General features: G+C 45.1%; 1 protein-coding gene across 1 annotated transcript in view; it reads right to left on the minus strand.

Moving 5' to 3' along the window:
- Window positions 1–223: 223 nt before the first annotated feature.
- The window catches only part of LYPLAL1 (lysophospholipase like 1), a 172,755-nt gene continuing 155,357 nt past the window's right edge, over window positions 224–17,621 (minus strand). Inside the window, exons 4-5 of the mRNA XM_069233879.1 lie at window positions 14,552–14,667; window positions 224–557 (exon numbers count right to left, since the gene is read on the minus strand). Coding sequence (XP_069089980.1) covers window positions 315–557; window positions 14,552–14,667 — 359 coding nt within the window. The 3' untranslated portion in view covers window positions 224–314. The remainder of the gene's footprint in view (window positions 558–14,551; window positions 14,668–17,621) is intronic.

A 17,621-nucleotide genomic window follows, 5' to 3' on the forward strand; every position in this document is an offset into this window, starting at 1 on the left:
AGTTCTCAGTTTTCTACAGCGTGATATGCTTCATTGTTTCCCTCCAAGTGTTACTCGTGTTTTCCATTTTTTCCTGTTGAGCACTATTCCTCTCTGGCTTCTTGTCTAAGATGATGGTGTACCTAGTGCTCCAGTCATGCTGTTTCTGCTTTACAAGTTCCTGTGTGATCGCCAGGGTTCATGCGCATAGCTGACAACCTAGAAGGTGTTACATAGTCAATAGAAAAATCAAATCTAGTGTTTATTTGCAATGGAATCAGTATCACAAAACAATATTTTGCACAAATGCATATCTATTGGTTTTATTGGTATCTTCAGTCCTTATTTTCTGCATCAGTGCCCTCTGTCAGTTTCTTCAGAATCCAGGAGCTCAGATTTTCAAGCTCATCTTTCCTGAGCTCGTGATAAAGGTTTGGAATGCTATGGAAGGATGTTGGCACACCCAAGGAACTCAACATGTGGTTGGTCTCTTCACCCCATGAGTGCATAACTAACTCATCTGAAGTTCCATGGCACTGGTAGAGCTCTGGAAGTCTAATGGGATTGTTCTTAAGGGTCTGAGAATAGAAAAAGAATATATCACTGGCCTGACAGAGGTAAAGAACATTAATTATTAACAATCACAATGCAAACGTAATCAAGAATTACGAACAACGGATGAGCGCACATGAGAGAAAAAAGTCGCATTCAATTCATTAACAGTTGTTCAGTACAAATTGGTATTATTTGAGATTATGTTCATAGTCTTATAAAGTCGACTGCAATGAAAACAAGTTAAATATGGGGTAGTTTGGTAATCGGTTACACTTGGCATAATTTCTAGTGCACAGATGTATAACAGAAGGGTTAAAGCAAAACACTCAAGACAGAAGATTAAACAATTATGAAAAACACAATGTACAGAGGACAAAAAAATTACACAATTTCAAATAACTATACAGTAATAATTGTATTAAGGTGCTTTCATTTCTATTTGAATCATGTGACCCAGTTAGGTAAATACATATGTGTCTGTTCTAAACTTCAAGGTAGAAACAGTGAATTTTCACAGAAAAAAAACTAATATTTGGCGACTAGAAAGATCTTTTGGAAAAATACAGAGCATTACGTCAGGGTGGAAATATTGTCTCTCTATGCTCTGCTTTTGGTGAAATTTAGCACATTATTCTGCGAAAAGGCGCTTTCAAAGAAGAGCATTTTAAGAACATATGTTCTCATACCAAGATGTCAGGCTAACAGTGTGTAATGACCTGCTCAAATCGTTAAGTGATTGAAGAGGACACATACTGAAAGCCGTTATTTATTCCTCTCCCGATTTCGGATATTTATCAATGAAAGATGAGTTATTTGGTAACAGTACGGGGAAGATTTTTCTTATACTACCAAAATCAAAAGTGCTGACAACAATTGAGAGTTACATCAAAACAGCATTCAAGAAAGTTATGAAGTAAATGTTAACGAATCCTTTATTTGGAATAAAGAAAAAAATACATATAACCGTCGAACCTTATGGGTTCAGTTCACAAAAGGTAGTAACTCTGCAACTGTGCAAGCAGCTTACATGACGCAGATTCAAAACTTTCTCATTTAAACATTTCAAATGCTGCTCCTAAAAGGTTGCTGCAGGTTTCCAGGCATACTGTTGTGAATACGTCCAAGGCTCCTATTTCCTCGGTGAGTAATTTTACACAGCACGGAATTATGGGCAAGAGGAATGGAGCCCACCATCGGAATGCCCATTGTTTTCGTTTTTCTGTAAGGAAAAAAAAATGCCCCAGGGTGAAAGCTGTTCCCACACACCCCACCATTGTGGAAGGGGAGATAGTCCAGCCTCTTGTTGGAGGAAATCCTTGCCTGTTTCCGCGATGGAAAATAGTCGGGGAGGAGTTTGAAAATACTCAAACACATGTACATTTCTGGACATTCCTAAGGATACGAAGCAAACCTTGTAACATCCAATTCAATCCAAAGTAGTAAAATCATTTACATCAGCCAGGATTCCCTTTATGAATTCCTGGCTGGCGTAATGTTGGCATTTTTTGGCTGTGATTGTTGTGCTCTCTCCAACTATCTTTAGTCAATATGTAGAACACCTCTAACTTTCTAAAATACTCAAACTCGAGTTCTAATGGCACTAGGAAGGAGAAGAGAAAACCTGAGGATTAATGGATGGATTCAAAGTACTTCTTAATAAAAATTAAAGTTTTAAGTTTTTCTGGCCATGGCTTTGGTGTCTCCATAGACAGCAAGGTTTTTGAAACTCCTCCAAGGACTTCATGTCGCATTCTTAGCCATGGTTATTTTAAATGGTTTGTTGGCACAGAATGAGATAAGCCGATGTTAGATCTCTGGAAAGTTCCCCTGCGCTTTTGGTTGCCTTTTAACTGCGTAGGGATGTGCCTGTGAAAGCTGTAAATTCTGAGTAAACAGCAGAACCGGAAGAAAGACTGGTCAAAGACTGCTGGAGAGAAGGAGGGAGGTGTGTATGAGAGTGTTAGACTTTTCATCCTTGGCGTGGTCTCCCTTAACTTTTTGCCTCTGTTTCCCAGGCTGTTCATGTGTGCTGGACTCTGTTTTTGCTGTTTTTGTTACTCTGGGCACTTTACCACTGCTAAGCAGTGCTAAAGTGCAAGTGCTTCTATACAAAATGTGTATGTAATTGGCTTATCCATGATTGGCATATTTGATTTACTAGTAAGTCCCTAGTAGAGTGCACTAGAGGTGCCCAGGGCCTATAAATCAAATGCTACTAGTCGGCCTGCAGCACTGGTTGTGCCACCCACGAGTAGCTCTGTAATCATGTCTCAGACCTGCCACTGCAGTGTCTGTGTGTGTAGTTTTAACTGTAAATTCGACTTGGCAAGTGTACCTACTTGCCAGGCCTAAACCTTCCCTTTTCTTACATGTCATACACCACTAAGGTAGGCCCTAGGTAGCCCCAAGGGCAGAGTGCAGTGTATGGTTAAGGTAGGACATACAGTAATGTGTTTTATATGTCCTGACAGTGAAATACTGCTAAATTTGTTTTTCACTGTTGCAAGGCCTGTCCCTCTCATAGGTTAACATGGGGGCTACCTTTAAATCTGTGTAAATCCTTTTAATAATGTGTAGATTCCCCTTGGGAGCGGATGGACATGTGGAGTTTGGGGTCTCTAAGCTCACAATTTAAAAATACTTCTTTAGTAAAGTTGATTTTGAGATTGTGTGTTTGAAAATGCCACTTTTAGAAAGTGAGCATTTTCTTGCTTATACCATTTCTGTGACTGCCTGTTTGTGGATTCCCTGTCTGGGTCAGTTTTACAGTTGGGCTGGTTGCACCTCACACTAGACAGTGACACAAAGGGATCTGGGGTGTAGTCTGCATTTCCTGATGAGCCATCTGTGCTAGGAGGGAGGGGAGGAGTGGTCACTCACACCTGAAAGGGCTGTGCCTGCCCTCACACAATGCAGTCTCCAACCCCCTGGTGAGTGTCTGGGGCCTGGCCTGGGCACATTCAAAAGAGACTTTGCTTTGAAGTAGGCCTACTTCAAAGGAGAAATTGGGTATAAGAAGGGCACCCAAAACCACAGACTTTAGAACACTTCTGGAAACCAAAAGGAACCTCTGCCTGGGGAAGAGCTGAGGAAGAAGAGCTGCCCTGCCTGTGACTGTGCTTTGTGGAGCTATCCTGCAGTTGCAGCGTCTGACAGAGTAAGAGGGAAAAGACTGGACTTGGTGTGCCTTCCATCTTGTGAAGATCTCCAAGGGCTTGATTTAGAGCTTGCCTTCTGTTTTTTGAAATCTCAGGGACAGCAAAGACTTCTCTCTGCCAGCACCTGGAGTCTCTGGAGAGACTCCTACTCTGCCCTGTGGTGCCCATCCAGTTCCTGGGACCCTGAAAGGAGAAGCTGGCAGCCTACGAGGAAGAAATCCACGCACAGAACGCCGTGTGGGGAAAAGATCGACACGACTCCGATCTGCGGTTTAAAAATCGACGCGCCGGCGGCTTTGCAGTGTAAAATCGACGCTCTCCTGAAGCGGGACCGAAGAATCGACGCACGGAGCTGGAGAAACGACGCACAGCATCTCTGACGGAGGCTGATGAGATTGCATCCCGCGCTGCCTGGTTTTCGGATCATTGTGCGGCTGGATTTCCGACGCAAGCACCACTGGGTGTGTAAAAACAACACAAGGCCTGCCTGGACCTTAGAGTGCTGACCGGATCGACTCATCGCTCTTCTGCAGAGAGAAGAAACGACGCGCCCGATCCGACAAAAGGAGAAACGACGCAAGGTCTCGCTTGTGAGTGAAATCGACGCATGTCAAACCCTTTTAGATGCACACTCGCCCTTGCGGGATTATTTTGGAGATTTCTGGCACAAAAACATACACCCTCAGGTTGCAGCTGGTCTTTGGAAAGTGTTGAATCCATCTTCATGGAGCTTCCAAGGTGCAAGAAATAAAGCACCACCTGTAGCTCATTTTTAGATAATGCCCTGTGGTGCCCATCCAGTTCCTGGGACCCTGAAAGGAGAAATTATAGAACTATATCCACCCCCCCCCCCCCCCCCCAAGTCCCCTACATTATATATGCACAAACCCAATATTGAGTTAACAAAAACAAGATATGAAACAACTAATGCTCCAGCGCTACCTTAACCGATCTGGTGCCCTGAACGTAACTGTTACATCCTGGGCAGCACCGCTCGGGTGCCCAGGACGTAACCATTACGTCCACATATGGTCCCTCAGGGAAGCGCTACCGCTCCCCCTGGGGGCCTCGCAACCCCCCTCCCCTGGGCAGGGTTGGACAGGGAATTGCTTCCCTACTGTCCCTGTCCCCCTGACCCGTCCCCCGTAGCATCTGATGACTTAAGATGAGAGAAAAAATGCAAAAGCATTTCTCCTCCGATCACGTGGAGGGGGCGAGAGAGGCCTAAAAGGAGAGGAAAGTCCTTTCCTCTCTTTTCGTGTCTCTCTCAGCATTTCTGCTGCCCGATCAAATGACACTAGACACCAGGGAATGTTTTAAAAATATATATTTATACACAAGGGGAGCAGCCGATTGGGTAAGGGCTGCTGCCCAGGAGGACAAAATATTTTTATGTCTTTGCCGATCGGCCTATTATAATTTGGCTGATCTGCCCCTAGGGGTGGGGGGCAGAAAACCCCTAGACACCAAGGTTCCTTTTTTTTGTGTTTTTTTTTTTTATATGTGGGGAGCGACCCGTTCGGCAAGGATCGCTCCCCCCGGGGGGGGGCAAAAGTAACTCTAGGTCATTTCTGCACCCCTTGTAGACAGATTGGCCTATTTTTATTAGGCCAATCTGCCCCCAAGGGAGGCAGAAACCCCTAGACTAGCCACCAGGGATTTCTTTTTGTCAGTTTCAGATGAGGGGAGTGACCCCTTAGGCAAGGGTCACTCCCCTGGGGGGGGGGGGGGGAATTGGATTTAGGCCATTCCTGCCTCCCTTAGCGGCAGATTGGCCTATTGTAATTAGGCCGATCTGCCCCGGGGGGGGGGGGAGAAAACCCTAGACACCAGCGATTTCTTTATTTTTGCGTATTTTTTTTTTTTTTATATGTGGGGAGTGACCCCTTAGGCAAGCGTTGCTCCCTGGGGGGGGGGGGGGGGGGGGGGGATTGTCTTTAGGCCACTTCTGCCTCCCTTGGGGGCAGATCGGCTTATTTTTATTACGCCAGTTTGCCCCCAAGGGGGGGCAGAAACTACTAGACACCAGTGATTTTTATTTTGTTTCCGTCAATTTCACGCAAGGGTCGCGACCCCTTAAGCAAGGGTTGTTCCCCTGGGGGGCAAACTTATTTTAGGACATTTCTGTGCCCCTTGGGGGTAGATTGGCCTATTTTTATTAGGCTGATAAAACCACTAGGCCCTGGGTATTTTTTTTGGTGCCAATTTCGCGCAAGGGGAGCGACCGCTTAGATAAGGGTCACTCCCCGGGGGGGTGGGGGGTGGGGTTTAGGCCATTTGTGCTCTCCTTGGGGGCAAATCAGCCTATTACTATTAGGCTGATCTGCCCCCGGGGAGCAGAAACCACTTAGGCACCAGGGATTGGTGTGTGTATGTGTGTGTTTTGTTTGGGATGGCAGCCTCTTGGGCAAGGGTAACTCCCCATGGGGGCACATTACTGTTGGCCATATCTGCCCCTCTTGGGTGCAGATCGGCCTATTTTTGGAAGGCCCATAGGGGGGCAGAAAACCCACCAGAGATGATTTTTGTTTTCAATATAAGAGGGTGGGGGTAAGGCCATACCCCCACCCCAAATAAATGGGGCCAAAGTTGTTCTGCCCACCAGTGTGCAAATGGGGCAATTATCCCCAGTCCACACCGGGGGGGGGGGGGGGTGGCAGAAAGAATACTAGATGCCAGGGGATTAAAAAAAATAGTGGGGTGGTGGCTACCAACCAGTATGGGCGCGTTTATGCCCTCACCCCAACTGAAGGGGATTGCAGTCTTTCAACTCTCCCCTGCACACTAAAACATCTTATCCCATGGCAAGCAAGAGGACATTTGATTATTTTGAGTTTTGGTTTTACATTTGGGCCATGAGAGCTTGGCTAACTCTCAAAATCGTTCCACTTGGAATGGTGAGGGCTGCACTTTTTGGACTTTGGGATGCTGCCATGTAGAAAAATCCACAAGACCTAGACACATCTAAAAACTAAACATCTGGGTGAGTCCAAGGTGGTGTGCTTCACATGCACCCCACACCATTTTCTTACCCATAATGCCCTGCAAACCTCAAACTTTGCTGGAAATCACACATTGTTTTTCACAGCTTTGTGATGGAACCTTCCAGAATCTGCAGGAATCCACAGGATTCCTACCACCCAGCATTGTCTCATCTATGCCGATAAAAATTCTGCCCCACTTGTCAGCCTAAAAATGTGTTTTTATCAAACTGCCCTTTTGGACCCGCTTTGGTTCCCCCTCAATTTCAACATGTTTTTGGCTCTTCCCTGTAACAGGCACTTGGCCCACCTACACAAGCGAGGTGTCGTTTTTACCAGGAGACTGAGGGGAACGTTGGGTAGTAGGAACTTTGTCCCAGTGCAGTGATCACACAGAAATGTGGGGAAAATGAGATTTTTTTTAGCTAAATTTGAGGTTTGCTGAGGATTCTGGGTAAGAAAACACTGGGGGATCCATGCAAGTCACACTTCCCTGGACTCCCTCGGGTGTCTACTTCTCAGAAATGTCTGGGTTTGGTATGTTTCCCTGTATAGCTGCTGAGCCCAGGACCAAAAACTCAGGTGTCCCCCCGCAAAAACAGGTAGTTTTGATGTGTCCACGTTGTGTTTTGAGGCATTTCCTCAAAATGGTTTTTTTGGCCACATTTTGAGGTTTGCAAAGGATTCTGGGTAACAGAACCTGGTGAGAGCCCCAGAAGTCACCCCATCTAGATTCCCCTAGGTGTCTAGTTTTAAAAAATGCACCTGTTTGCTAGGTTTCTCTATGTGCCGGCAGAACTAGAGGCCAAAATCCACAGCTAGGCACTTTCCAAAAAACACGTCAGTTTTCTTTGGAAAATGGGATGTGTCCACGTTGTGTTTTGGGGTATTTCCTGTCATGGGCACTAGGCCTACCCACACAAGTGAGGTACCATTTTTATCGGGAGACTTGGGGCAACGCTGGGTGGAAGGAAATTTGTGGCTCCTCTCAGATTCCAGAACTTTCTGTCACTGAAATGTGAGGAAAAAGTGTTTTTTGGCTGAGGTTTGCAAAGGATTCTGGGTAACAGAACCTGGTGAGAGCCCCACAAGTCACCCCATCTTAGATTCTCCTAGGTGTCTAGTTTTCAAGAATGCACACGTTTGGTAGGTTTCCCTAGGTGCCGGCTGAGCTTGAGATCAAAATCCACAGCTAGGCACTTTCCAAAAAACACTTCAGTTTTCAATGTAAAACGTGATGTGTCCATGTTGCGTTTCCTGTCGCAGGCGTTAGGCCTACCCACAAAAGTGACGTACCATTTTTATCAGGAGACTTGGGGGAACACAGAATAGAAGAACAAGTGTTATTGCCCCTTGTCTTTCTCTGTATTTTGTCCTTCCAAATGTAAGACAGTGTGTAATAAAGACGTCTATTTTTGAGAAATGCCCTGTAATTCACAAGCTAGAATGGGCACCCCGGAATTCAGAGATGTGCAAATAATTACTGCTTCTCAACACCTTATCTTGTGCCCATTTCGGAAATACAAAGGTTTTCTTGATGCCTATTTTTCACTCTTTATATTTCACCAAATGAATTGTTGTATACCCGGTATAGAATGAAACCCCATTGCCAGGTGCAGTTCATTTATTGCCTCTGGGTACCTAGGGTTCTTGATAACCCTACAAGCCCTATAAATCCCTGCAACCAGAGGAGTCCAGCAGACGTAACGTTATATTGCTTTCACAAATCTGACATCGCAGGAAAAAGTTACAGAGTAAAACGTGGGGGAAAATGGTTGTTTTTTTCAGCTCAATTTCATTTTTTTTTTTTTTTTCAGACGTTATTTTCTGTAGGAAGACTTTGTAGGATCTACACAAATGACCTCTTGCTGAATTCAGAATTTTGTCTACTTTTTAGAAATCTTTAGCTCTCCGGGATCCAGCATTGGTTTCATACCCATTTCTGTCACTAACTGGAAGGAAGCTAAAAGCACAAAAAATAGTAAAAATGGGGTATTTCCCAGTAAAATGCCAAAATTGTGTTGAAAAATGTGTTTTTCTGATTCAAGTCTGCCTGACCAGAAAGTTGGTAAGATGGTGATTTTAGCATCGTAAACACTGTGTTGATGCCTGTAAGGAAATGCCTCCTTGGCATGGTTACCCCCTGACTTTTTGCCTTTGCTGATGCCAAGTTATGATTTGAAAGTGTGCTGAGGCCTGCTAACCAGGCCCCAGCACCAGTGTTCTTTCCCTAACCTGTACTTTTGTTTCCACAATTGCCACACCCTGGCATCCAGGTAAGTACCTTGTAACTGGTACTCCTGGTACCAAGGGCCCTGATGCCAGGGAAGGTCTCTAAGGGCTGCAGCATATCTTATGCCACCCTGGGGACCCCTCACTCAGCACAGACACACTGCTTGCCAGCTTGTGTGTGCTAGTGGGGATAAAATGACTAAGTCAACATGGCACTCCCCTCAGGGTGCCATTCCAACCTCACACTGCCTATAGGTATAGATAAGTCACCCCTCTAGCAGGCCTTACAGCCTTAAGGCAGGGTGCACTATACCATAGGTGAGGGCATAAGTGCATGAGCACTATGCCCCTACAGTGTCTAAGCAAAACCTTAGACATTGTAAGTGCAGGGTAGCTATAAGAGTATATGGTCTGGGAGTCTGTCATGCACGAACTCCACAGCACCATAATGGCTACACCGAAAACTGTGAAGTTTGGTATCAAACTTCTCAGCACAATAAATGCACACTGATGCCAGTGTACATTTTATTGTAACATACACCCCAGAGGGCATCTTAGAGATGCCCCCTGAAACCTTAACCGACTTCCAGTGTGGGCTGACTAGTTTTAGCAGCCTGCCACACACCAGACATGTTGCTGGCCACATGGGGAGAGTGCCTTTGTCACTCTGTGGCTAGTAACAAAGCCTGTACTGGGTGGAGGTGCTTCTCACCTCCCCCTGCAGGCACTGTAACACCTGGCGGTGAGCCTCAAAGGCTCACCCCCTTTGTTACAGCACCCCAGGGCACTCCAGCTAGTGGAGTTGCCCGCCCCCTCCGGCCACGGCCCCACATTTTGGCGGCAAGACCGGAGGAGATAATGAGAAAAACAAGGAGGAGTCACTGGCCAGTCAGGACAGCCCCTAAGGTGTCCTGAGCTGAGGTGACTCTGACTTTTAGAAATCCTCCATCTTGCAGACTGAGGATTCCCCCAATAGGATTAGGGATGTGCCACCCTCCCCTCAGGGAGGAGGCACAAAGAGGGTGTAGCCACCCTCAGGGCTAGTAGCCATTGGCTACTAACCCCCCAGACCTAAACACACCCCTAAATCGAGTATTTTGGGGCTCCCAGAACCCAGCAAGATAGATTCCTGCAACCTAAGATGAAGAAGGACTGCTGAGCTGAAAAACCTGCAGAGAAGACGGAGACACCAACTGCTTTGGCCCCAGCTTCATCGGCCTGTCTCCCCACTTCAAAAGAATTGCTCCAGCGACGCGTTCCACAGGGTCCAGCGACCTCTGAAGCCTCAGAGGACTACCCTGCATCTAAAAGGACCAAGAACTCCCGAGGACAGCGGCTCTGCTGCAAGAAAGAAGCATCTTTGCAACAAAGAAGCAACTTTGAAAGAACACACGTTTCCCGCCGGAAGCGTGAGACTTTGCACTCTGCACCCGACGCCCCCGGCTCGACTTGTTGAAAACAAACACTACAGGGAGGACTCCCCGGCGACTGCGAGCCCGTGAGTAGCCAGAGTTGACCCCCCTGAGCCCCCACAGCGACACCTGCAGAGGGAATCGAGAGGCTCCCCCTGACCGCGACTGCCTGCTTCAAAGACCCGACGCCTGGTAAGGACACTGCACCCGCAGCCCCCAAGACCTGAAGGATCCGACCTCCAGTGCAGGAGCGCCCCCCAGGTGGCCCTCTCCCTTGCCCAGGTGGTGGCTACCCTGAGGAGCCCCACCCCCCCCTTGCCTGCATCGCTGAAGAGACCCCTTGGTCTCCCATTGAACTCCATTGCAAATCCGACGCCTGTTTGCACACTGCACCCGGCTGCCCGTGCCGCTGAGGGTGTACTTTTTGTGCTGACTTGTGTCCCCCCCGGTGCCCTACAAAACCCCCCTGGGTCTGCCCTCCGAAGATGCGGGTACTTACCTGCTGGCAGACTGGAACCAGGGCACCCCCTTCTCCATTGAAGCCTATGTGTTTTGGGCACCACTTTGACCTCTGCACCTGACCGGCCCTGAGCTTCTGGTGTGGTAACTTTGGGGTTGCCCTGAACCCCCAACGGTGGGCTACCTTGGACCCAACGTTGAACCCTGTAGGTGGTTTACTTACCTGCAAAACTAACAAACACTTACCTCCCCCAGGAACTGTTGAAAATTGCACTGTCTAGTTTTAAAATAGCTTATTGCCATTTGTGTGAAAACTGCATATGCTATTTTGCTAATTCAAAGTTCCTAAAGTTCCTAAGTGAAATACCTTTCATTTAAAGTATTGTTTGTAAATTTTGAACCTGTGGTTCTTAAAATAAACTAAGAAAATATATTTTTCTATATAAAAACCTATTGGCCTGGAATTGTCTTTGAGTGTGTGTTCCTCATTTATTGCCTGTGTGTGTACAACAAATGCTTAACACTACCCTCTAATAAGCCTACTGCTCGACCACACTACCACAAAATAGAGCATTAGAATTATCTCTTTTTGCCTATCTTACCTCTAAGGGGAACCCTTGGACTCTGTGCATGCTATTTCTTACTTTGAAATAGTACACACAGAGCCAACTTCCTACATTGGTGGATCAGCGGTGGAGTACAAAACTTTGCATTTGCTGGACTACTCAGCCAATACCTGATCACACGACTACATTCCAAAAATTGTCATTAGAAACTGATTTGTGAAATTTTAGCTATTTTTCTAAATTTTAAAAAGTCCTGCTAGGGCCTTGTGTTAGTCTCGGTTAGCATTTCTTTTTAGAGTTTAAAAGTTTTGTAAAAGTTTGAATTAAGTTCTAGAGATAGTTTTAGATTCTTAAAAAGTATTCCAACTTTTAGAAACATAGGGCCAGATGTAGGTAGAAAGCAATTTGCGAGTTGCAAATTGCGAGTCCTTCCGACTCGCAAATTGCAATGCAGAAAGGTGTCTCAGACACCTTCTGCGACTCGCTATGGGGTCGCAAAGACCCACCTCATAAATATTTATGAGGTGGGTCGCAGTTTGCGACCCCATAGCGAGTCTAGGCACTCATGGGGATGGTGGCCTGCTGGAGACAGCAGACCACCATGTCCGTGACTGCTTTTAAATAAAGCAGTTTTTTTTTTCTCTTTGCAGCCCGTTTTCCTTAAAGGAAAACGAGCTGTAAATAGAAAAAAATACTGAAACCTTTTGTTTCGTTTTTTTTCAGAGTAGGCAGTGGTCCATAGGACCACTGCCTGCTCTGAAAAAATAATTTTGGGTGCATTCACAAAGGGGAAGGGGTCCCATGGGGACTCCTTCCCGTTTGCGAAGGAGTTACCATCCACTTCAAGTGGATGATAACGGCGAGTTGATTTGCGACCGCGGAACTTACATTGCGGTGCGAGTCGCTAATAGGAAGGGAACACCCCTTCCTATTTGCGAGTCGGAAACATATTTTGTGAGTCGGTTCCGATTCGCAAAATGTGTTTCTGCATCGCGTGAGGGCATTAGCGCCTCGAAAATGGCGTTTTTCGCTGTTTGCGAGGCGCTAATGCCTTCGTACATCTGGCCCATAATGTCTAATGCAGAAGAGATTGTGATGGAACTCAACCTCACCCCTTACCTGCATCTTAGGATGTCAGAGTTAAGGTCTCTCTGCAAAACCAAAAAGATTAAGAGCTTTTGGCAGAGTTTGCTAAGAACAACCCCTCTGAGGATACCTTCTCAGAGGGGGAAGCTAGTGATGTGGAGGAATTCCCACCTCCAATCCTAGTTAGGGAGAACAGGGTCCCTCAAACCCTGTCTCCACAAGTGATAGTCAGAGATGCTGCTTTTCTCACAGGAGAGTCCAGCAACTCTGGAAGCATTGAGGGCAGCCTCAATAAAGAGGACCTCCGGCTAGCCAGAATGGCCAAAAGATTGGCTTTAGAGAGACAGCTCCTAGCCATAGAAAGGGAAAGACAAGAGATGGGCTTTGGTCCCATCAATGGTGGCAGCAACATAAATAGGGTCAGAGATTCTCTTGACATGTTGAAAATGCCTAAAGGGATTGTAACTAAATATGAAGATGGTGATGACATCACCAAATGGTTCACAGCTTTTGAGAGGGCTTGTGCAACCAGAAAAGTAAACAGATCTCACTGGGGTGCTCTCCTTTGGGAAATGTTCACTGGAAAGTGTAGGGATAGACTCCTCACACTCTCTGGAAAAGATGCAGAATCCTATGACCTCATGAAGGCTACCCTAATTGAGGCCTCATTTATTGCCTGTGTGTGTCCAACAAATGCTTAACACTACCCTCTGATAAGCCTACTGCTCGACCACACTACCACAAAATAGAGCATTAGAATTATCTCTTTTTGCCACTATCTCACCTCTAAGGGGAACCCTTGGACTCTGTGCATGCTATTTCTTACTTTGAAATAGTACATACAGAGCGAACTTCCTACAATGCCATTTTCAGGGGGGAAAAAAATCACAAGCCTTCTTCTGCAGCCCTTTTTCCCATTTTATTTTATTTTTTTAACAAAATGTTTGCTGTATTTTGGCTAATTTCTTGGTGTCCTTCAGGGGAATCCACAAACTCTGGGTACTTCTAGAATCCCTAGGATGTTGGGAAAAAGGATGCAAATATGGCGTGGGTAGCTTATGTGGACAAAAAAAGGGCCTAAGTGCGAATTGCCCCAAATAGCCAAGAAAGGCTTGGCACCTGAGGGGGAAAAGACCTGGCAGCGAAAGGGTTAATGATAATCAAAAATATCAATTAATGCAAGTTGTAGGCCTGAGCATTACACATTGGACAGAAACCTATCATTCTTTTATAAACTAGCTTATGACTAGTCCCATACGTTTATTCTGTCCCCACAGTTTGTGATGTAATGAAACGTATATTCCACTGAATTTGCCACTTCAATGTACTTTCCTCTTGTAAAGTATTCTGACACTCCTCAGTCTGGCACCAGCTATAGAAAACTGTATAAATGACAAATCATTTTTTACCAGTGGTATGGGTAACTATCAATGTTTCGGTTGCAAAATGTAATGTAATGAACAATTAAGTGAGTAAGTAAGCTTTGACAAACTACCACAGAGACTACAACTGAGGTGGACATTCTGTAGCAGACTCTGACTAAGACCAGGGCTGCACATGTCATGTGTTTTCCATCAGGATTCAAGCCAATCACCACCATGGAACTGAAGCTCCAATGTGCAGTTTTTGGCTAATGCTGCAGCTCCATCTATGACTTTGCTTTCTGCAGGGGCAGCAGAATTCAGTAGATATTTCCATGATGATCCTGCAGAACAAAACGTTTCAGGAGCAGATGGGATTGATTCATGTATTTACTTTGAACAGATGTAGACTTATAGGAACAGAAATATTTTGCATTTTATATTTTAACTAACAACAATTTTACTACACAATGGTCAGTTTAAGCCTGTCCATAACCTCAGAAGCACCATATTTTGAGAATTTGGTAGAGTTTGGGACAATTAAGCCAACATGTTGACAGTGTAATTAATTTGTCGGCAACTTCGGTCAAATCTGTGGGCTAAACAGCATCTTACCCAACATCTGAGCCCACGTTTCAGGTATGACCAACTCCCTCCTTGTTATGTCTATACCATTCATTACGTCAGCGCCAGCAATTTCAGTAATTTATTTTAAACAAATCTGGATGTTGTTTAAGTTGCTTATAAAAGATTTAGACATACCTGATAAACAATTGAAGATTTATTTAGAAAACTGGATAGAGCAAAGACTCCAGCTACAGTCTGATGATGTCGATATGCTAAATGCATTGCCATGGCTCCTCCCATTGAAAACCCACCTTTAAGGAAATAAAATATTTGATCAGTGTACTTGAAACAGTAAACAAAATTCAGCAAAGAGTAGGATTTACTATCTCCGAATAGTTTGACAACTATTTCTACAACCAAAAGCTACAATAGTGAAGGGCATTGTGCTACCATCACAAACAAGAACTAGCACGACAGAGCACTGGGGCTTATCAATGTTCAGCAACCCAGATGACTCTGCTAAGTGCTCCACTTTCAGATTGACAGTCTCGTCAATTATCCTGGGCAGATTGTGCCAGTGAGTGTTAGTGTTCAGGAAACTACAAGGTGCTAGAAGAAATGAATGAAGTGTAGTCATCCTATGGAGAAAAATCCGAGGTCAGATCATCTGCACTAGTATGCAAATGTACGAATATGTTTAGCATAAGCACTTGCTCTGCCTGCGAAACAAAGAAAAGCATCTAGCATATAATTTCATCTAATATCAATTTTGTTCCTGCACTTAACTTGCATTCCATGTCTGTTTTAGAGATGATCACAGTGCTCTACTGGGAAGGCTAGTCTTGCTTACATTTCTACACAAGGTATCATTTGGAAAATTTTGCCTGAGTGAACCCTGAATTGTAGAATTGATGCTTAATTCTTGAATTCTGTAATAACACTTGAAACATTTCATCAGACGATGAGAAGACTGCCATTCCCTTATTTTTCGATTGCAATTGATACAAATCAGAGGGAAATTTAGTTGTGCGGGGAGTAGTGTGTGCGCTTACATACAGACATAGTTATGTTTCCAATTTATCATGATAATTTAACTGTAAGTTGGAAAAAAGTGGGGCATTATTGGTGATGGAAATGTGTTCAACACAAGAAATAAGGCCAAAAACTTGTCCGGGTAAAATAAAGTTTCAATAATTTCAACATTTGCTTAACCCCCTGGTAGATATAGCACAGAGCAGAAGGGCTTAACGTATGAAAATGTGTTACGCAAAATAGTTAAAAAGTCAAAACACAACACAATAAAAATCCGACAAGCAATTTAGAAAAACAGATAAATATGTATTGAGTAAAGAGGCACCAAAATAACAAATATCCAATAAGGGAAACAACAGATATGAATTTTAAAAGATTTAATGCAAAAAGCATGAACAAAAAAAAAAGCACAAATCAGTAGCCACGATTAGTGGTTGACGAGGACCTAGGCGTGCTTTCAGGCAAACCACAATGGAGCGCAGGTCGAATACACAAAGTGGGTTTGTCTATGCCAAGGATTTGACATTCTGAATTAGTCGTTGAAATGGAAATCAAAATCCCCCCGTAGGGCAATGTTGTAGGCTATATTTGTCAAAATCCTCTTGAAGCTGGATGGCCACTAGACGAAGGCCCATGGAAGCCATTGGTTTTGACGGGAAACGCTCTGTGTGGGAGAAATTCAAATTTTACGGCAGATAAAGTCCTTGCGTCAGGTGGATACTTTTCACGCCTGCACTAGGTCAAGATTTCCACTTTCAGACATAGAGCTGCATTACGAGACAATGATGGTCAGACCACCGCAACTGTGGAGGTCTGACCACCACATTACAACCCAGGTGGGTGGACCCGGCAGTAACATTGTTCCTGATGGGCGGACGGTGGTTTGAGTTGTACTCAGCCAGGGCGGCAATGAACTCAGCGCCACCTGGCTGATTACAACTCAACTTTCCGCCAGTCTTTCCCTGGTGGGGACCCCGCCATTAAAAAGCTGGCGGAAAGCCAGTGCTGAATGCCAGAGGGCACCCCTGCACTGCCACTGCCTACTGCATGGGCAGTGCAGGGCCCCTCCACCCAGCAGCATCAAAATGCGCACTGTCTGCTTTGCAGACAGTGCACATTATGAGGGTGCTGGAGTGCTACGATATTGGCCTCAGATCTCTTAAAGGAGCCGAGGCCAATATCGTAGTGCGTAATACAATGTTCCCACCGGTCAGCCTGGCGGGAACATTGTAATATGCGCACGGGGGATGCCACCGATATGATGGTGGCATCCTCCACTCATTCGCTTGGCGGTCGGCTCGTCCTACCACCAAACTCATGAGGCTAACAGTCTTGCATTTCCAGGAACCGCCATCATGGAGGTTTTTGTAAACGCATTGAAAAAGTCTGACAGATGGTTGCGTCAACATGATAGAGCCGTATGTAAAACTTTCAACTTTTTTTTATTTTCAAAAACAAAATCCTAATGAGGGGTTTTGTTTTTGAAGATGAAATAAAAAGCAATATCCTCCTTGACATTGGAGTTTTCTTCCATGACGTGGGGATCATTTTGCGGTTTTCACTGCTCCGTAATGCCAGGTTTTACTTAGCGGTGATGGACAGTGAAAACTCACCATTTGTTTACCCACTCTAAATAGGGTGGGTGTCCAAATGACAAAACCTCTGACGGCTATGTATTGGTCAGGTAGTCAGAGGTTTCTGTTGCTACCAGAGACAGTATATCTCTGCCATTGACATACTGAAGGTCTGCCAGTCTCTCAATGAGACGGGCAGACCTTCAGTTTGGCAGACAGGGTACTCTGTTGCGATGGCGTACTCTCTCCGCCACGCTCTAAATCAAGCCCTAAGTACTACCTTGCAGGTTACATGGACGACTTGGGGTTGACAGTATCTAAAAGGAACGGTTTTCCTCTGTCAAAAAGATTATTTCGACAGGTCACACTGCAGGTTTAAACTGCCGCAGCCAGGCTACATTTGAGGGCCTGACCCAATGTTTTCCTTGTCACTTTCAGTGGATGGCACAATAAGTGCTGTAGTCCATAAGTGACATTTAACTTTCCATGTCATGTGGGCAGTTTCTACACCACAAACCACGGCCTTACAGAAGAGTTAAATATGCCAACCAGGGATTTGCAAAATCACTAAAATTCTTAAAATAAATTGGGCTGATCAGGCACACAAAGACATTTCATATAAGCACCTAATTGTTCAGTCGGATAATATTTTACCCTGA

The sequence above is a fragment of the Pleurodeles waltl genome, chromosome 5, assembly GCF_031143425.1.
Source record: "Pleurodeles waltl isolate 20211129_DDA chromosome 5, aPleWal1.hap1.20221129, whole genome shotgun sequence".
Taxonomy (NCBI): domain Eukaryota; kingdom Metazoa; phylum Chordata; class Amphibia; order Caudata; family Salamandridae; genus Pleurodeles; species Pleurodeles waltl.